The following is a 22,525-nucleotide window of genomic DNA, read 5'->3' as shown; positions in this document are numbered from 1 at the left end:
TTCACAACACTTTTCCACGTCGCGCAGACACACAGCAGTAGATTCTAACAATAATAATTACTACCTTAAAGCGTACATCTACGAATAAAGCACCATCTATAATATTACATCTAAAATGTTTATTAAATGAGCTTTTGGTGGATCTCGAGATCAATCATCGTCAATCACGATAAATCGATCGTCACCGAAGTGAACGTCCCTTGTCCCTTAGAAATATTGCTTGGCCAAGCGTTAGTGGTGTTACACTTAAATTGACTAGTACCGTTTTGTAACGTATATATCTCGTACAACCATTTTAGAGGCTGCGCGCCTCTTTAACAACTTCGATAAAAGAGGGTGAGAACAAAACCCGTCGCCCTCTTCGATAGCAAAGCTTGACTTCCTTTTAGTGTCGCGCACCATATTGACTATGTATACGTGTCCTTTCGTGACACGATCTTAATTTTAACGCCAAGTATTATTTAATTCACAGTATCTCGCCCGCTTTACAGTCGGTCTACGTATCACGCGCACTCGACATTCGAAATACGTGCTGCGTATATAATAAATTCGAAGCACGCGAAGAATCAATTGTCAAGAATGTATCAAATCCCCAAACCGATCGAGATGCTAAAGTACCGACGTTGTAGATGAAAGACTCCATTTCGGCGTGCGCAAATCTATAATTGATAAAATAAAATACGAATTCAGATTTTAGTGATTAAATATTAATATCACGCTCAATGAAACATCGATGCCGATCGCAAAAATGACTCGCAAAAAATGAAGTAAATATGTTAATTTACAATTTCACCCAACCTCCGAATCTCGAGTACGCTTTACAGAGATTTTCGTGTCCTCACTTGATCATGATACTCACTGCCGGGGGTCCCTGCGAGATAGCGTTTTCCTTAGAGGCATCTTCGACCTCCTTGAGCTTCTCCTCGGCCTTACGTTCCTTCAAGGCCTTGAGCAGCTTCCACTTGGACCCGGGCGGGCCAGGACTCACCTGGCCCTCCTTCAATGTCGTGTCCGAGCTTCCGCAGGACGAGGAGTCGATCTTGATCTTCGGTAGACTCAAGGTCGCCGTGGTAGCCGTCTCGGCGCTACCGGCTCCGTCGCGCTCGAGGCCTTCAAGGACAGTGCTTTCAGAATCCCAAGCTCCCGGGATGCTGACCGACACTTCGCTAGGTGGTACACTTACGCTACCTTCGCGGGATAGGGAATCCGAGCCCTGCGGCACCTTTTCGCTATGACGTAGCGTCGAACCGTTGGAACTTCGTCGCGATTGCTGTTCTTCGAGATCCTTCGGCTCCTCCTCTTCTTCCTCCTCATCCATTGACTGTCCGGGACTGTCCGGACCGGACGTCTCGCCGGATGAACCCTCCTCCATGGATGGTAGAGGCTTTTCCTTCTTGGCTTCTAGCTCGCACGCCCATGTATGATAATCAGTTACTCTGGCGAACACAGCTTCCACGCTTTCCGCGGACTTTCGCTTCGGAATAGGTTTCTCGTCGCGATATCTACTATCGCTCTCGTCGAAACGATGCTCCTTAATGACCGCACCATTCATTCTAGTGGTTCGTGATTCTTCCTTCTCTTCCTTCTTCTGATTTTTCGGTTTCGTGATAGCTTTGAGTTTAAGTTCTTTCAGTACGAACGACATTTTTTCTTTTACCGTCTCGTCTGGTTGGAAAGCTTCGTCTTCAGGTTCCTCGATCAACACTTCGTTCATTTCCATTTCGGACTGCCTCTCCATCTCTTCGAGTTTTCTTAATTCGTAACAATACCATTCGTCCTCGGAATCGATCGAGTCCTCGGTGCTCTGTCGCCTCGAGGACACTCTCGATGTGCTCCTGTACGAATGTGTACTGCGATTATCCTCGTCGGGTTCTCCCGGCCGCGAACCAGTCCAAGGAATCTCCAAAGACTGTTGGTGGCGCGGTAGAAACCGTGTACCTCCCGTGCTGCTATAACCTCTCATGCTAGATGCTGACGGACTACCTTCCGACGGTGGAGCTTCCTCCGACAGACTGGTAACAAGTTCCGGCAATTTCGCATTGCTTGATTTCTCGCTCTTCTCCGATACATCCTCCGGATATTCAAAGCTCGTCTCCAGAGTTTGCGCCGAACTTTCCTCGATGGTCTTCTTTTCATTATTAATCTCTTCGCTTGCTGGTTGCTCATCAGATACTGTTGAGGATTGCCGTTGACGATACTTCCCGAGTGCCCGAGACACGGCAAACTCCATGCTAGAGCCACCAATCAGAGTGACAGGAGGCAATTTCGGCGCTTTCTCATTAGGCGCCTCGTCTGAGCTACCCGTTGATCTCTTAATGTCACCGACTGTTTGGAAGATTGATGATCCACCGGATCCTGAACCGGTACTCTTTCCCGAAGCTTCCTCCTCGAGCATGCCCAACTGCTCATTTATATCATGCTCGTTAACTTCGTTCTTTCTCTGTTCCTTTTCCTTGGTCCATGTATCTTGAAGAGCTTGTTGATGTAATTGTTCTTGATGTTGTTGAATTTGTTGTTGAAGCGCTTGATGCTGCTGCTGAAGTGTTTGCTGCTGCTGAAGCGTTTGCTGTTGCTGAAGTGCTTGCTGCTGGTGAAGCATTTGCTGCTGTTGATATATCTGCTGCTGCTGCTGAAGCACTTGATGCTGCTGCTGTTGTATATAATCTTTTTGTTGCGTTTGAATCTGCTGTTGCTGCGCGAGCATCTGCTGTTGTTGTACCATCATCTGTTGCTGTGGCGTCATCATCTGCTGTGGCGGTGGTTGCTTTCTTTTTATACTCGCAGTTTTTACTTTGGCAAAGAAAGGTGGTTCTGGCGCGATGTCAGATATGACGCTATCTTCGTCTTCTGACAGACCGCTCTGTCTACCACTGCTCCATTCGGTTTCGGATTGCTCCGGATCGGATAAAGATTGCGACTGATGGCTGCGACGTTTGGCTTTCTGAAGGATACCGGAGACTGTGGAAACCAGTGTGTGCTTTTTCTTTTTTCTGGCAGTTTGACTTCTGCCCCGACCTCTGCCTACCATCTCAGCGGGCAATCTTTGCTGTTGAGCGTCTTGAGGCATATCCAGATCCTCTCTTCTGACTCCACCTGGTAACGATTGACTTCTGTGACGTTTACTGAGATGCAAATCAGGTAACCAATTGCTCATAGAACTCATTGCATTCTTCAACGAAGAGCCTCTTCTAATCTTTTTCGCCAACTTGCTATTGTCGGCCTCGTGATCTTTTAAATTCGTAGCGATGCTGATGTATCCGGATTGCGAGACTATCACACTCGAGGCGTCGTAATATTCGCTCTGTTGTGTCTGTTGTTGTTCCATCCTTCCGCTTTCGTGATCTTGAATATATTGATGTTCTCTCTGCCATTGTCTTTGATAACCATCCGCGAGCTGTGCGCTCTCGGTATTACTCAATCGTTGACTATAAGATTGATATTGTTGTTGATAAGCTTGTGAATAGTTCTGATTCGCGTAAGTATGATGCTGCTGATATGCCGTATGCGCCTGATAGGCCGGTGGCTGGGGATACCTACGGTCCGTATACGGGCTCTGAGAATAGCTACCATCCGAAGTTAAGGATCTAATGCTGGAAGACGTCGAATCGTGAGGTATCTGTTCTTCCATTGAATTCAGCCACGACGTGCTCTCATTGATCTCCGTTCGTGGCAGATTAGTCGCACTGGTCGGATAGTACGAGAGCGCATCGGTGATGTTACCAGTGGGAAACATCGTGCGATACATCGCCGCCTTGTATCCTTCGTGATTCGTCATGCCTTCTGTAAATGAACTTCCACGTAACGGTTTCTTTGCGTGAATAATTGTAGCGCTCGTCGTCTCTGGATATTGAAGAGCACCGTAATCTTGATAGTTGTTATACTGATGCTCGATCGACTCAGAAGGAGAGTAATAAGCCGAGGTAGTTGTTTTGGGCCCATAGGAACCGGAACCGCTAGTATATACGCTTGTGATAACCTGCTGCCGATTACTACCAGCCACGGAATAAATAGCCGGTTGTTCTGATCTGTAGATGTAATCTGTACTTGTACCGGAAGGCATCGAGCCATAAGCATGCTGAAGACTCTGCTGACGACTGCGTTTCTTGGGACTCTGACAGGTAGTCGTTACACCCGGAGCTGGCGGTGGTACAAATGAATAATCTTCTTTAGCCGGCGACTTGCTGGCGGTGGTATATGCCGATAAGTGATTCATCGTTGTTGTGTAAGGTGGATGACCGGCTGTGGTCGTTAAAGTGCTCGTAAAAGCATCTCTACCTTCGGGAGTATCATAGAGAGGTTCCTGCGTAATAGTGACGGCACTGGTCGTCTCGGGAAGCGGCGGTATTGGACTGGAAATTCTGGCGGGTTGCGTGCTGGATACGAGATTACTTGCACGGGTGTGATCTACCGAATAGGAAGTCAACATCTTAGTGATGGAACTCTTCGGAGAACTCGGTGACTTATCTAAGCTGCTCCAACCACTCATGGATGATAAACCGGAGTCGGATTTCGCCGTTACTATATTGGCGGCGCTAACGGATTTAACCGTGTGTTTCGGCGAAACTCTCGGTGACTTGGGCGAATGAGGAGTGCGGGGACTGAGGCGACCTTGCTCCATAGAGACTAGCTTCTCCGCGTTTCGTAAGAAACTCGGACTTTGAGATCTCTTCGCATCTGGTTCTCTCTGATCCGCGCCAGGCATGAGGAAGGATTCGGTCGTGTCTCGTGGCGCCGGCGGAGGGGGCGAGCTAGGCGACGGACTAGGTGGCGTCCGGCTCTCTTGGAATTCAAGATTAAGCCGAGCCGCGCTACCAAAATAGCCATCTTGTCTGGTGCGGAGACCTTGAACGCTGTGAACGCTTTGCACGCTACTGGCTGACAAGGTAGGTGACGGTACCTTGTCGGTGGTTGTGCTATAAATATTGGGCGAAGCGCAAGTGACAGCGGCGAAGCTTTCGGCCATCAGATCTGTCAGCTCCTTATTCTCCGCGTATCCTTTCGCGAAATTACCGACATCGATCGGCAATTGAATCACGGGCTCTGGGCTCTTCTCCAGTATGGCCGACGTATAACCTAATCTAGGCGGAGTATAGGTAGTCGAAATGGAGTCTAAGTTGCTCCTGGACGTAGAAGTCAGTCTTGGCGATATAGATCTCGTTGTAAAGTCGCCGTCAGTAGCCAATCCACTATCGGTACTGACTCTGGAAATTGATCTGCCGCCGGTAGAGCCGGGACTTTTGGAGAAAGTCCAGCTGTCGACGTCAGTCTCCGCGTAAATCTTTCTCAATTGCTCATCTATACTACTTGCTTCCTCAGTCAGTTTTGCCTCGGCCTCGGACGAATACTGGTTTCGTTTCGGTGAATCTATTAGTCTCGACTGCAATTCTATCAGATTTTGTGAATCCTTCTGCAGCTTACTGGTTAATCTATCTATCTCATGCAATTTCTCTAACGCCACCTGATCGAGAGAACTGAGTCTAGAAAGCTGTGCGAGATCTTGCTCACTGATGCATGGTGTATTCCCTCGGTAGCTCTTGTAATCGGCTGCACTGAATACCTCGCCTTCATCCTCGTCTGCTTCGTCTTGCTTCTTCATTATGGAGGTTTGTACTTCCTCCTTGGTTGGCTGACTAGATAGTTCCTCTAGTTCTTTCTCCTTTGGTATCGCCTTATCGAAAATGCTAGGCTCCACTTCCTTTTTGCCGTTTATATCTTCGTCTTCAGCCTCCTCCCAGATCATACCCAGCTGCGACGTCGGTCTTGATGTATCGCCACAAATCAAATCTTCTCTATAAGCGTTGTTCAGACTTCTGTAGAATGCTTCATCGGGTATGTTGCCCTCTTCCTCGAGGGTCTCCAAGGTATCGAGATTTCTGACATTTCTATGCATGTCGGTGACTACAGTCGCGGCCGTTGTACTATCTTGCGTAAGCCCATGCATCCTTGCTAATTCCTGTTGAGCCAATTTTTCTCGTAGCACGGTAGTATCCTCGATATCTATCGCCGCACTTAGGCTCTTTGCGATCGCATCAAGTTCACCCACCGAGCCCTGCTGATTAGCCAAAGTTTCCTCAATGATGTTTACGTTGTCGTGAGTGCCACCACTGGTATAAAACTCGATCAACTGGCTGATCACAGTTTGCTGTTCGTACAGCAAGCCCTCCAACTTTTCTAATCTTTCCCACATTTTGATATATTCCTGACTGAGGAGATCCAATGCTCTCCATGCGTACTTCAGCTCGGTCTCGAGGATATTCAGTCTCGTACCCAGTCTCTCCATATAATCACCTATGATGTAATCAATATTACCTTCGCCAGACGTTGGGTAACTCGGCAGAACTGGCGAGTGAGTCGGACTAGCCGGCGCCGGACCGCCCAATTTTGTCGAATCCATTTTCTAGCTTTGTTGAACGCGCTACGCGTCGTAAGTGCTTTATTGTTTTCTTTTTAGATTTATTTTTGTTATGCGCCTACGTTTCTATCTGACGATCCCTGAGGCGATTCATCGTATGTCGAGGTTCGCTTCTAAATCAAGTCACATCCCCTCTTGTGGACCAAGAAGGAACATGAATTGTAGCTTGGCGAACCTCATGGAGGCCATTGGTGTAGTCGAATTTTTGGTCGTTGCGTCACGTTCCATGATAATCTCCATGTTGACTTGTTTCAAATTTTCACATTTCACACAGAGTCTAACTATGTTCTACGATTTCTTGATCACTTTTACGTCTACATGTATCGAGTGTTTCTCTTCAGCTTCCGTTCTACAGGCTATACCGAGCTTGGAAGTGCGATCTTGATAGAAGATTTGAGATCGCGCGACACTTTGCGCTGCAAATGGCACTTTGTAACCAATCTCCTACGTTCATGCCGCCGTTGCTATCTGAAAAATAGAAAAAACCAACGTGTGGCTTGGTACAAGGATAACCGAGTACCAAAATCCACGCCGATACAGCTTCCATGGTGTTTTCTCAATATATACCAAAGATATCATATGATCGAGATAAAGTCAAAAATATGTTTAGGCATTTTGCGTACATCCACGAGACAAAGAAGATTTTGCAAAAATATTGTGTATAATCTATATATATATAAAATAATATTATTAAAATATAATATCATAATATAATCTATATAAGTGCGTCAGTTAGGTGCGCTAGAAATTATAAATTTTGTTATCAAAATTTCTGTTTAATTGTGTCCCATTACATTCTCAATCTAAATTTGATAGCGCCGAACAAGCAAGATTCTATTTTGAAATAAAATCCCTAAATCGATCCCATATAATAAGATCCCATCAAATATATACTGTGCCATTTAAATATTACATCGCGTGATAAAATCGATTAATTATATAATTTATGACAATAAAAGATTTAAAAACGGCATTTCTATCACACGTCGCGCTTATTGATTTAACGCCCGGCGCAATTCTATCCGATGTTTTATCGTAGGATTAACCTCGCATATCTCTTCGGATGATCAAAATAACCATCACGACCTGAAAACCTACGGTCGATCGTATCTATATCCTGGATCCTCGACAAACTGTCGACGAGTCTATCTTTTATCTCCGTTATTGCCGTCTTGCACGTATATCGATATGCCTAACTCTATTGCTACGATTTACTCCCGACGGTACAGTATAAAATTTTGCTCTTTATGTTTGGCAATTAAGTTACTATCGTTTCGTAATAATAAGAAAACTTAAAGTCGCTTAAAGTTAGCTTAAAATAAGCGCGCAATCTCGAAAATCGTTAACCTAATTTCGCTTGAATTATGAACAGCATTAATAAAAGAAGAGTTTTAATTATAATTGTTGACTTTACGGCACGTGACAAGATTATGTTATTTGATAAAAACGGATATCTCTCATCGATATATACATTATTTATTATATCATTGTGCTATTTTAATATATATCAAATTTAAGGGAAAAAAATAATAATTTATAACACTATGTTTTATAAATTTTTTAAATTATTCTTTAATTCAGGAATATTAATATTTATTCAATGCATCAACAAGTATTGTAAAATAAAATCATACGCTAGGATAATGTATTCAAAATATCAGACGAGATGCTTAATCTTTTTGGCTTATATATAAATTATTTCGTTCTCAAGATCTTAACAGCGGGTGGCTCGTTATTTACGATCGTATATCAGGTGAGACATGCGTTTATCATTCGTGCTCCTTTCATATTTTATACTCGGAATTCAGCTCCGTCGTGCTGCTTGCTTTTTCAGCGGCTTTCTTCCGGTTAAGCGAGCTGCCACAAACCGCACAGAAAAGAATACCCTCGCGACGATATTGCGCCAGATACACCGCGGGCAGATTCTTTGCCGGGTCAAAATGGGCATTCGCGAGTTGCATCACAAAAGAGACGAACGGTTATACGCCATTGCTAAGATTCAACTCGTGGAAGATTCCTCTTTCGCTTGCAAATATTTTCCTTCGGCGCGCCTCTTGGAGTGTCGGCAAACAGGAAACAAGGTTACTCTATTGTTCCGCGTTTTAATATAATGCGCTCTTATAACGCGTCCGTATTCGCACATGCTTTAACCATAACAGCATAGATGATATAAAATTATCGTCGTTAAATCACACAATTAATAGCTATTAATATACAAAGGTTATTTAGGTAGGATGCCACAGACGGCGTTTTTTACGTGCTTAGTTATTTTTATTGGTCGTCGATCTACGTCTTTCCGACTGCAGACGACTAACGGCACGTAAACACAGTAAAGCCGAATGATTATCGATCTACTGTCTACTATGTATCAACTGGAATGTTTATTTGTGCTATATCCGTGTCATAGCACGATTACCATTCATGCGGTATAGGGCGGTTCACTTCTCGCGTGAGCTTTATATTTTTCATGTCACAAGGTGGTCATTACTGACACGATAAGTATCATTCCATACTAGTCTCATCAGTGGCAAAGCCATTTTTCCTTCGGTTCTTTCCATATCTCTGTAAATGTGAATGAAAAGCGACGCCGTAATAAAGTGGATCTCCGGACATATCCCGCCTGTTTCAGATTTTACTTTAAACCAACTTAAGCCCGCTCGTAGTTAATTCAATTAAGAGCGGAAGTCCGGCGGATTGGAGATGGAGAATCCGTCGGATATCGAGTATTTCGACGCAACAAGTCAAAACATATGTCGAATATCATGCCTGTTGAATAAATTTTATTTGCAAAATCACCCCAAGATGTATAAGATTGTTCTCTTACCGGAGAAATCTGAATGTCTTTGCGAAATTAATTAATTAATTAATCCGAATTAAATTGATACATTCCTCTCTTACATGATTGAATTTAAAGGATCGTTTAAAGCTTCATGGAGATTTTTGCTTTCAAAAGGAATTTCGATGAGACCGCAGAAATAAAGTAGATAAAATATCAGCTAATGCGGTGGGATAAAATTTATTATACTTTACACGTAGAAAGAATATTCGTTGGTCCATGGAAAATTTGGGATTTTTTGGAGCGTCTAATGTTTTGTCTCGAGTTTGCCTTATCTCATAAATCTCGCACGAAAAACCCCTGCGCGCTTTTTTTTACATAAAACGCTTTTTACATGGAAAAAAGTTAAAAAAATTAGAATTATGCTTTAGAATGTAATGATTTATTTATTCGTTCACAATACACGATATCGTAAATGATATTTCAAATAATTTGTAGAAATGCATACTTATATGCGCGACATGAACTTACGTTTAACGGAAAATAACATAAAATACTTTTTGCCAGACCAGGTGAAACATCTCGTTAGAGAAAAACTTTCGTCCGGCCGCTTCTGGATAGCGTGAAAGACGGTAATCTTGTTAAAAGGGGCCGAGATTAATTCGCAACGCGTCACGTACAGCGAAAAATAGGACAGCCTTGCGGGATTTTGCAATTTACCACTAGAAATTTTCTTATGTGTACACGTGTTTATGGAGGAAAATTTTCCTTTGACGCTGGTCGAGAGGAAGTGAAAAACAGATAGGAAGAGAAAGAGGCAGAAGGAGAGCGCTTAAGAATAAGAAAAAAATTGTTTAATTATTATTACTTGAAAATTTAATTATTATTTGTTGTAGAAGTTTGGAAAGTTGCTATGGTATCTCGATGTATATTGTTTAATACGCTCATAAATTTTAATTTTCAATTTAGTCGCGATACAGTTATTAAGATGGTTTCCAATTAATGGAGTTTCTCTCACGAGATTTCTATAGAAAAGATATAAATTTTTCTTTTTTAATTTCGAGATTGCAAAAGAAAAAAAAGATAAATTCGCTCTCTTTAATATTTGCGGATTATATCCAGAAGCGTTTGTATATTTTCTATTAAATCACCTTCTGTATTATCGCAATATCGTAAGCGTATCAAGATAATTGCAATATTAACCATTAATTAAATATTAACCATTTCATACAACGTGAGAAAATTGTATGTTTCTTTCTTTATTAAAGTTTTATCTCTAAACAAAAGTTTCCATTTTAGTTACGACAATAATATTGTTTTTACCTGGACCTACAAACTTCCGTATCTTTTTATCTATTCCTAAGAAGTATATATGTAGGTCGAAGGTTGTGTGTTAGAAATGGAATACATACTAACCTTATTTTCGACTAAGAGAAAATTGTTTTCCCACTGATAGGGTCAACAAGGAGATTTATAAACGCGATGTCGCAAAAGTTAATTTTTAGAGATAATGCATCGCGCATAGACAAAGTTCATCAGGAAGCGTCAAGCAACAGGTCTCTCTCTCGCTGTTAGTATTATTAATTGTTGTTAAGACCATTCTTACGCGGCAGAAACTGCCCGGTAATCTCGCTTTAAGATGAAAGAATTAATTCGTATTATTATTTCGCCAAAACTAACATTGCGATTAAACTGTCACTATCATTCGTCCATAAATTTTTAATCAACAAAAGCATCACATAAATTACTTTTCAAAATATGATAATGACAGTGAAAACGCAATCTCAATATAACGAGTCACTTAGCATAATCCAAAATGTAATGAGCATGATAAAATTAATCATGCTTATTGCCATTCATCTATACAATATTTAACGAGCTAATGGAAATTTCATTCCAATATTCTGTTTACTATAATACCATAGCGGACTTTCGCAAAATGAATTTAATTATATATCAAAATTGTATATGGAACATAAAATATTATATATTGACGCATATATTTTCATAATAATGCACAATAATTATAATTTAATAATTAAAATTATAATATTCTTTTTATATATATATGCAATATATTAATTGTTTATATTTATTTATAATATATTTAATATGTATAAATTATTAATACATGTAATTTATATATATATTTATTTATTATGTATATTTTTCATATTATATATAAAATTCTGCGCACAAGTGATAAAATATTTCTTATTAATAATTATAAAACATTTCTTTATAATATTATTTTATAAATAATTATAAATATTTCTTCTATTAATTGTTTACGGGCTCGCTCGTATTGTCAGGCGATAGAACAAGATGCGTTTTCGTAATGTACAATATATCGTGGTTATCTGGTAATTTAGTTTGTATATCCCCGATAAACCGCATCGTGTTGTGGAAGAGGCATTATGCTCTTGGAAACAACTCGCAGCGGTTTCGCTGCAATATATATGTGTATCGATATCATGTCGCGTTCTTAGTCAAAGTTTATATATAAGTGATGTACGATCGTTGTAAAAACAAATTACTGGTCAGAAACTATCAAAGACCTAGTTAGCATGGATCAATAATTAATCCCAAGCGACAAGATGCAAGACATGTGACGGTATATCCAGAGAAGTATACTTGTTTATCAATTTTAAAAACTCCAACCGAATGCAACATAGCGTAACGTTCCATAATATTTACGGGTAATCTTACCGAAGTTTTTATTTATGCGACCGAATTACGCTAAATGTCGGGTTACGCGAACCGTACGATATTTATGGACTTGTTCGAGAAAAATATTGGGATATTTTGCAAATGATACTCGCATTATCGCTAGCCATTCCGTTATATGTCCGTTTCATTAATTAATTACTAATGTTTGAAAGAAATTCGATAATTCAAGTTGTTTTTAGTTCCTGATTCCATCGGCGCTGCTTCGTTCTTCGACATTTCGCTGAAGCATTCAAATCGCTCCTCTAAAGTTTTCATAATACTTCTCGCTTGGTTTCACTCAGACTCGATAAAACGGCCATCGCCGCCCTTACGGACGCATAAATACACCCGAGACCATTAGAAGAGGATTTACGTGATCTTCTTCCAGCGAGAGAGTATTTATTTCTCAACGAATAGCTAAGAACCTATGGCAAAATGGAATTGGATTTCGCTTGTAAGCCTCGCGCAAGACTTCAATACGTGAGGCTAAGCACTTACGCTTGCATTCGCGTAATAAAGATAAATCTGGGAGAATAAAGAGACATTTTTTACCATGTTGTGAGCAATATTTTGCACAATTGAGCAATAATTTTAAATTTTCGCGACAAGAATGATGGCCGCTCCGGGCGTTCTGAGATGATATTCCCTCGTATTCCTGCAGGACTCATTCGGAAAAATCGCTTGTTTTCCGAGAAGGTGATCTCGGGAGTATCTTTCTGACGTTACGTGGGAAAAATGACTCACTTTGCAACCCGCCGAGAAGTGTAAAACGAATCATGATTTCCGAAGGAGTGCGGCGACCAACGGTGAAATGGAATTCGATTCTGCACGGATGTTGCGCGTGTATTGTCGATAAATTGAAAAAGCCAGGTTCTGACAGGTAGAGATACGTTCCTCGATGCTCCGAGCAATAACATTCGAGCATTGAACCTCGAATGTAATTTCTATTTGCTTTGAAAAGCAATTGTTTGCATTGTATATTCTCTTTACATTCGCAAAAGATTATTTGTTTGTTATTTTATCAGACATGGATGTAGAACAAGCACAAGTTTGTTGTTTTGTGTGCTCGAGGTAATATTGCGATCAATTAATCCCATGTAACGAAGAATAATTTTTTTACAACGTTCTCGTTAAACTTTCCTCATAAGTTTTGACATTCGAAAGATCGAGTTTTATAAGAAGTATTTCTCCAGCAAGCGTGATCGAGATGCTTCCTTTCTTTCCACAAAAATATATATCTTTCATCGGCATACCATAGAGCTGTTTTCGATCCACCGAAGTTTAAAGCTCGCACAATTCTGACGATACGTTGCTTTTCCTTTTGCTGCAATAACCGAATCGTATCAGGAAATTGAACTTTCTGATTGTCCTCGAATTTTTAAGAATTCCATTAGAAAATGATGACTTCTGGAGACTCGGTAATAGAATCGTTATTGTAAAATGCAATATATGCATTTCGAAAATAATGGATGATAAAATAAATCTACAAATGGAAAAATATAAGATTATGACATAATAACGTATTAAATAATATAAATTAGGATTGCGTAAATATTATAGTTTAAAAAAGTTAAATAATGGACATTGTGTTTTCAAGATAAGTAAAGTTCATATGGAAGTATATTACGATTATATATCAAGTGTTGCAGAGAAACAATTCAATTATATTTATATTCCGTATATTAAATGTCTCAGGATATAATCCTCTTTGGGAACAAGATATAACTGTGTAAATACATAAAAGCAGCGTGATACTTTGCAAATACTTTGCGACTGCTTTATAGGCAAACGTATGATCGAAAATTGGTATAAACCTCAAGTAAGCTTTAAAGTTGCACGACTCTGTCATGTCTCGGCTGTTTGGTGAGTTTGCGAATATTAACTTTATTTCCGCGAGTATCCAAGTTTCTCCGCGCAAATTGAATCCCCCTCGGGAACGCGCGAGTAACTCACGCTCGCGCGATCCGCACGTAATTAGGTTAACGGTAACACCGCACACAGGGGGTTGCGTGTTTTGTGGGGTCGGATCTGCAGACGCGTGTCTACCAAGCCGTCAATAATAATTATGACGGACGATTTGTATTACACATACATGGACCGTAATACCGGCGTTTCACCAACCATTTTCCATGCCGCGATGGCCCTTCGAATTTCGCTCGCTACGCTAACGAACGCTATAACGGATAGGGCACGTAAAGGGCAGGCGGAGCGTGATCTCGGACCCGTGGGTTTCCCCAGACCCAGCTTTCATTCCCGCTCGTCGGGGATCAATATTCGCCAGCCGCCCTCCGAAACCGCGTGCGAATCTCTCTCTCTCCCTCTCCCTCTCTCCCTCTCTCTCTGCATCTCTTCTTGGTGCTTTCCTGATATGATATACGTGCTGAATTCAGTGCTCATGTCCTCCTTATCTGCGCGGTTTCTCCTTCTTCCTGTAAATCTTCACCCTGTCTGACATTTGTCTCTCTCACTAAACAGCTGCGCCTCACAATTCTGAGTATGTGCTTGCTTTCCCTCGCTCTAGAATCCTATTCCTCCGAGACAATTTCTCTTTCGGCTCGAAAGAGATTTCGACTTGACGATTTTTCTCTCTTCTTTTCGGAGTTGTTTTTGTGCAATATTTGTATCTCTCTCTCTCTTATCTCTTTCTCTCTGTCTCTATCTCATTCCTCTCGAATCGACATTCCTGCTCGCGTGACTAAAATCCTCATTCATTCGTGACTTTCGAAAGTTAAGAGATTGTGTGTGTATATAAAAGAGAAAGAGAGTGTAAAATATTGTTTACGGAACGTATTGTTCTCATTCATGTAACCCACTCTAGATTTTCATTCATATAAATATTAACAAATACATCGCGTCGAACAAAATCAAGAAAAGTCGCTCAATTTTTAAATTATTGCGATTCAGAATAAATATTATTGTCCAACGATTTTTCCTTAGTTTTTTTCGTATCGTTTCACTCGTTAAATAATATGTATGCGACGAATTCAATCTTGATTTAATAAATCTATAATATTGGGATGTTAGTGTCAAAACAACTTTTTAAACATTAAAATCTCGGGAGAATTAATTTTTGGCATTATTATTCCAATATGTTGTTATCGCAATCGAATAACAATGGGCGAAATTTTACGCAATTGTATAATTTCATTGCTATCGTTGGTATTCAGAAAAGCAAATCGTAGCGGATATTCAAATAATAGGCACATTTACGAAAAGGAAATGATCGTTAGCCCGTATTGTCAATCAGTAACTGCTTCGTTTCACTTTCGAGTTATCGATTTCGAATTATACCGCATACAACCGGACAGGAATGAGAAAAGCGCAACGCTATGAACGATACACATATGTCCTCGATGTTGTAATTCTCTATCTCTACTATATATATTTATAATTCCACCAAAGAAATTCCACAAATAATAAAAACATAGCAAAAATTAAGTCGATCAAAAAATTGATAATCATTAATACTATTTCTATCTTCTGTCTTCTATTAATTACAATATTACAGTGAAATAATATTTTAACAATTATTCGCGTGTTATTTTCGCGATAATTAAAGATCCAAATCGATTTCATATTTTACGTAGATGAGAGTATTCTAATACAAAGTTGTAAATGCGAGGAGTATGATTAATTAGCTTCCTGCAAGTTTTCGAACAAAACTCCCTACTCCGGCGATCGATATCGTATAATGAAAAGAAGATAAAATCTGCAGTAATTAAGATATATAGATAAAATGTAAAGAAAAATAATATTTTCGATTAAACGTTTGTCACATTACAGCTAGGGAAAAGAAAACCGCGTTACATTCTTTTTTGTCCAATATCGATTACATGATAATAAGATTGTAAGGATGCAAATGAGATGGATCAACGGATCGATAGGTAACACTTTTAGGGGTAGAAAAGTGATTGGGGAGGGTAAGCATCCCCCTGCGGGAAGAGAATCAAGGAGTTTCTTCGTCGGGATCGGAGACACGGGAGGGGGAATCCTATTTTGTTATCGTAACGCTCATTATCGTTTGCCCTCAAAGTAAATTTGTGATGCCAATGTTTATCTTATGAAAATAACCAACGATATTCTTCGTCAAAAAATAGAAGTTCATAAATTTATCTTTGCGTGTCTAATATCCTTTTAATTTTCGAATACAAGAGTCTTGAATAAAATTAAAAACCCCTTAAATAAATACAAGATACAAGATAAATTATAATACACGTAAAATACAACCGATAATCAAAGTGTTCTAGTTTTATATTTAATCAAGATCGACTTTAGGGCGAAAGAAATGGCAGGGTTAAAACGTGGAAGCACAATTGCTCGTGGACGCGTGCAACCCTGAAATTCCAGGCTTGCGATAAATGACGTGACGGCTGCGTACGCTCTGTAACCCTCACGCATACGTTCTAACACGCAATTTCACATAGGCGATTAAATAGAGCTTAATAACAGCGGCACGTGTTATATCGATCGCGACCTCTTGTGAAGAAAATCATTAGATACTGGCTAGAAGAGCAATCTTTACTAAATAGTGATTACTGTTAAATACAGGTATCATTATCTGATATCGCGCGGATCGATATGGAGAATTCCTTCATAAAACCTAAGACGAAATAGCGCCGTAAAATGTTCTCTCACTTCAAATTTTCCGTATCACGCGTTCTCAAATTCGTTTCTTACGAGTTCTCTTTTAATGTCAAACTCAATTCGATACCTTTCCTCTCAATGATTCCCCTATGATCGGCCGATTCGGATATCAAGTCGTAAAGAAGAGTCGTTGAAGTTTTCCGTCGTGCTGAGAATTTGCTAAAGCGGAGATTTTTTACAAATAGTCAACTCTTTTTCTTTTTTAATAGTAATCCGTAGATATAACAATGCAACGTGTTCCAATCTATATGTAGAATTTTACATCGAGTGCTTCGATTTTTACCTGTCTGAAAAAGGGTATTAAAAATATGCGAAAAATACGCGAAAATCGCCTTTTATTTTAACATGCTACATATCTGCATAATCACGGCAAGAATATAAAATGTCCAATAGGAGAGAGATAGCTAAACTTTCTCTCTACTCTCTCTCTCTCTCTCTCTCTCTTTCTCTTTCTCTCTCTTTGTAGCAGTATTGATTAGCTGACGACAGTCGAATTTCCGAATTGGGTCGATGTCTAACAATAATTTTCGAGAGAGTATTTCAAAGTCGTCGATGATGTCACTGAGAAACTGCAATGTTCTCGAATCAGGCGTATATCATGGGATCGTCGAATTTCGAGACCCATAATTCTCTCATAATTGTGAAAAGTTGCAGAAAATTATAATACGTCCCTGGGTATGGATTTTCATCATCCTTTTAGTGGCATTGAACAAAGTGTTAAATTAATTCGTTATCGATGTTGGTTCGAATGGGTAAGCATCGGGTAATAAATGCAAGCGTGCATGCGTGCTTGTGATATGTATGTGTGTGTGTGTGTGTGTTGCATGTGTACACGAGGGGAGAACTAATCGTCCTTTTATTTAACGAGAGAAAATCGAATCCAGTGGCAGCTTCCATGAGCGGAGACGAGCCGAGAGAATCCATCAAGCTGTGTGCTTCGTAATTAGTCGAGCTTCGTCGCTAAATAAAGCACACATCTATACATGCCACTGCTTCCTTTCCTTAAAGGTGTTCCTGTAAGACGTGGACTCGAATTCAATTTACTCCATGTACTTTCCTCTTTCCTTTCGAGTTTAAATGTAATTTCAAGCAAGCGAGCGTAATTTCGTTACTATAGATCAATATTGTAACCGTGTGTCCGAGAAAAGAAAGTAGAACTCGCAATGACGTTTGCCTCTGTCACATTGATTACGATTAAATTGTGATTAAAAACATTTTCGCGAATCGATATTTGAGGCTCTTTAAATTTTAAAGACCCTTTAAATATCTTTTGCGATGTTGAATGCATACGTTATACCTTCAATCGTGCCACGCCAGTGAAGATAGCTCTATTATTCAGCGAGTGAGATTATTCGCAAACAGAGAGTTCAATTTCTCGAGTTTCCGATTCTGCAAGAAACCTAAGAAAACATCGCGGGCTGAGTCACGACGCAGCAGACTCACAATGCAAAGTAAACTTAGCTACAAAGTATTTACCTAATTATTCACTAGACATGCAGATGAAAAGCTGAAAGTGAGTAAATGCCGTTTATACACACAATGAGTATTTGCACAAAACGCACAGATGTTGTCGCAATGACACGTACTTCTCTGCATTCGTCGCCTGTTTGCTCATCAGGATAAACGCGCAGAAAAGACGCGAATAAAATGCGCACAAAGGTATAGGGTACTATCATTCACGTAGCAGTGGCTCACATTTTTTTATTAATTTTCGAGATGAATGCAATTACTTGTTTAATCCGACCCTACTTAAAGCCTTTATAACAGCTGCAGTTCGGCTTATGGGGGATTCGCAAAATTTCCGCAAGGGACCGAAGCTTCCACGAAATTACTGAATATTTTGCAATTCGGACGCACGATGAAGCCACGAAGGGAGGAAGAACTTTCCCGGCATCAAGGACAAAATGGTCGGATAGCCAGGACGGTAGTCCCAGGTTTTCCGAAATCCCGGGATTAAGGAAACCATCTACGTATCTTGCATAGAAACAAGTCGAAAGTTTCGCGTTACTCGCTAAATAATTGCGTTACACTTTGCCTGACTGTGGTTTTCCGTTACTCTAAAGGCGAAGTGGAATAATGCTTTAATAAATAAGGAGGACGAAAAGTGAACAGAGCTTCTGATGTATTTATATGTCATTAGATTAATATTTTTAGAGAACATTAAAAGTTTATATATACATAATTATTATATGTAATTATAGCTTTCTTTTTAAATATAATATTGTCCTAAAATACACCAGTAATCATTGACAATATCATAGAATTCAATTTTTGATTCTTAATAACTCCGGCAAAGGCTTTTATCGATAACTTGGAATTAGATAGAAGCTTTTCGTCTCGAAAGAATTAAAGTAGCTCTTTCTTTTTTCTGAGAGTGCTCATCCAACTTCGTAGCTAAAGCCTCTCATCGGTGATCGAGAGACGTATTGCTGGTATATTTTCAAAAAGGAACCGTATATCTCTGAAGAGGATACACACGAATAAGCATTGTGCGCGCTCGACCAATCGAGCGACCGGAAGACAAAGATAAAGCATGTGACATCGCTTCGAGCAACAGTTTCAATAGTTAGCATAACAGAATCATCCCTGCTTCCGGTCAGGAAAGAAGCCGTCCATGATCAAATCTCCGCGAGACGACATGTCGCATGGGATAGAATTATGTCAAAACTTGGGAAACGCGCGTTCACGCGAATGCATTTGATCAATGCGAGGAATCAGGCCACATGTGCCGATCGGTCTTCCACTTCCAGTTGGAGAAGTTCGTGAATAACTGACCCGTTTGGGAAAGCTATAAGAATTCCACTGCTCCATTACTTATCATTCGTGATCATTAATTAATTCTTCTGTATCGGAAAGGAAATAAATCGAATTGCTATATGTTTCATTACGATTTTTGATCGAAATGCATGAGATTAATGCGCCTTACAATTGATATTGCGCCGTTAATTCTTTAGTTGCTTCGAACATAATTGCACTTTATTTTATTAAGTCTGTATCCAGAAGCGTAGTACAAACAGTCGCAATACCAAGCTCGTGTATTATCGCCAGCGAATGTGTACGTTGGTGTGCCTTAACTTCCGGTCGGAGGTTTATGACTGCTCGGGCTGATACGGGCAGAGTCGGCAAAGCGCTGTTATCAAGTGGAGTTATGAATTAATCTCTGAACAAGCGCTGATATAGGCGCTATAAAGTTTGTTTTAGAACAAAAGTATCTTCACGATATTCATGCTTGTAACAGATAATTGGCATAATCGAGCGTTTTATCGGGTGATCTCGTTAAAATTCGCGTGACGGTGGAGAAATTTGTGCATTTGTGCGGAGAAATTTATAGATTTAATATCATCTCTAAGTTAAAATCTCGATTTATTAAATCACACGCGACTACTTGACAGTTAAGACCGAAAGAAAATTATTAGCGGCTCTCAAATGCACTGCAAGATACTAAATAACGCAGGTAGTAACACTAATTAGAGCGTTAAATTAAATTAAATTCTTAAATAACTGTACTTTTAAAAATTTCAAACGCTCGTGATACTTGAAGACTCAATGCAGCTCGTATTTATTTAAATAAGATAGACTAAACGATTAAATTTATATATTGTTGCATAATAATTTTCGCATTCGTAATCAGATAAATCGATTCTAAAGAAACTTATAAAAGAGCCAATGTTATTTTTATTAAACATCGAGATATGTACATAGTTTTATTCACAAGAATTATCAAAGAATTCGCAATTTTTCGCAGAAATTGTATGGGGAGCGATATTCTCTCTTAAGGCTTTCGTTGCGTCTCGACGTAAGAATTTTCTTTTGAAAATATTCCTTGGAGTGTTTCCTCTTTCCCTTTGTTCTTCTCGAGACCTCTCGTCGCTATGCTTCAAGCTGAAGAAAAACTTTTTCCCCTTTATAAAATAGCGATTTAAACTTTGACTTGATGCGAGGACAATTTTTCACCATATGCTTCCAGTTTGACCGTAGCCTTTACCACAATTAGAAAAAAAAATCGATTTCATTGGAGTTCATCGCGAGGAAAAAGAACAATCGTGGATTTGCATTCTCGGCCGACTTCCAATCGTGTGACAGTTGCTTTCGAATTCATTTTAAATTCGTAAAGCCAAAAAAATGTCGGGGGAAACTTTCCGTGCTTTCAAGTTTTTATTTGCATTACTTTTCGCAAAATGTCCAACAAAAAAAATGTGAATAATTATTGGAAATATTTCAACAAGAAAAATGCGAATAATTATTGGATATATTTCAGGTTGAAAGAATTATTTTATGCGCAGTTAGTCTACAGAAAATCATATACGTGAAAATTATTTAACAATAAATTCGAGCGGTACTTTTTTTTTACGGGGAAAGCAATGCGATATTTCGCACGCATTCCGATTATTTCAGATGAATCGTAAAATTTTGCGTACCCGCGCGATGCATTCGAATGAAATTCTGAATTGGATATTATTACGTCCCGAGAGAGGAAACAAAACTCTGCGCGAAGGCGCTCGTATATTTCAAATGGCAGACAAACGGATGCGAATTAAGCACGAATTAATTATCACATGTGCCCCACAGTGACATAAAAGTTTTAATTGAAACTTTTACATTGTTCACGAAAAGGGCACCCTCGCGCACAGTTCTCGTGGCACGTGTGGCCTTTTCAGTAAGGTGTTTCATCTCGCTTCTGTTATCGACACTTTTGCCGCGCAAACAATATAACATTTATCTCCGAACGCATGTAATTAATTTTATCAGTAACCTGGGGACGCCTACGCACACGTGTATTAAAAAGGTTCTGACATACTGCGGCAAGAGGTAACATTGCTTCGCGTCGTATTGTAACTTGCATTCACGATTATGTACTCGTATCTTTACGACGTGCAAGTTCGTTAGCGAGGTAAATTATTAACGTACAGTTGAGAACCAACAGATATCTGTTCGCTTCGATGGTTTCATTATTTGACACTGGAACGTGACATAGGTTTAATGATGTCGCGACGAATGATTTCCGAAGATGATCACCGAGACACGCGGCCCGAATCCATATATTCACGCAAAAGGCACGGTTAAACGTATCCCTCCGAGGCGGAATTATCCCGGATCATATTATGCATACATATACAGTATATTGAGTTAGTATCATCACACGACATCGTGATTATTCGAATACATGGTTTGAAACGATGTGCATAGCAAATCGAGAGTCGCGGGAGCGAAAATTCAATATTTGTTCAGTATCTTTACGAGCCTAACGAATGTCAATCACACACTCGTGATTGCTATTATCGATGATATAACAATGCTTTAATATTTAAATTTATATATCCGCGATCAAGAGTACGACGAGGCGTATCACGCGGGCAGTCATTGTTACCCGTTATCCATAAACATTATTAATTAATTTCCTGTTGGTAACAAGAACGGGATTAAAGCAAGCTTCGCCCAGATATTTGCCGCAGTGCTTCGGCCAACAGATGTTAAAACTTTCAAATGATCCGACATAACAAAGTGCTTGGTCCACTTGGCCGTTGTGTTACGGTCAACGTTGACTGAATATTTTACGCTCTCGTAATTAATTCAATCAAGGCATCCGCGACGCGATATACATTTGTTAAACTTCCATCCGCGTCAATATGGCGGATGTCGTTAGTATGTCCATTTGTTTTATCTACATATGCAGAATAATCGTGAAAAATTGCACAATATCCTATTGCAAATAAAATATTCATAGTTCAAATTTTACAATTTAACACGTAAAATATATATATTTAATATAATAATTTAACATAAATATATTTTATTCATAGTGCTATTATATATAAAATATCGATAGAGAAATTTTTGCGCACCAGAGATAACGATAAATGCAATATTGAAATGAATAATTTATATTATTGGCAAAAATTTTAATTACGAATTTTTTGCACTTGACTCACGAGATATTATAGCTAGAAAACACAAGCTTCGCAGCTGCTTATTAAAATAAAGAA

The 22,525-nt window shown here is 39.5% G+C and overlaps 1 protein-coding gene and 1 long non-coding RNA gene across 10 annotated transcripts in view; one reads left to right on the top strand and one right to left on the bottom strand.

The window, feature by feature from the left end:
- Nucleotides 1-22,525, top strand: part of LOC145964452 (uncharacterized) — a 160,800-nt gene that overhangs the window by 62,315 nt on the left and 75,960 nt on the right. The gene's annotated exons all lie outside the window — the stretch shown is intronic.
- Nucleotides 1-22,525, bottom strand: part of Unc-13 (protein unc13 homolog) — a 92,482-nt gene that overhangs the window by 52,697 nt on the left and 17,260 nt on the right. For 2 of the 6 annotated variants that reach the window (XM_083087001.1, XM_083087006.1), the window contains exon 3: nucleotides 860-6,880. In XM_083087001.1, the coding sequence (XP_082943127.1) occupies nucleotides 860-6,394 (5,535 nt within the window). In that variant the 5' untranslated portion in view covers nucleotides 6,395-6,880. Of the gene's footprint in view, nucleotides 1-859; nucleotides 11,273-22,525 lie in introns of those variants that run through there. The other 4 variants (XM_083087041.1, XM_083087015.1, XM_083087021.1 and 1 more) reach the window with 2 other exon arrangements.

Source organism: Camponotus vicinus, unplaced genomic scaffold, assembly GCF_025532165.1.
Source record: "Camponotus vicinus isolate PSW18456_S1 unplaced genomic scaffold, iyCamVici1.0 SCAF_1, whole genome shotgun sequence".
NCBI lineage: Eukaryota > Metazoa > Arthropoda > Insecta > Hymenoptera > Formicidae > Camponotus > Camponotus vicinus.
The sequence above is the reverse complement of the archived record's forward strand: the minus strand, read 5'-3'. Positions and strand labels throughout refer to the sequence as shown.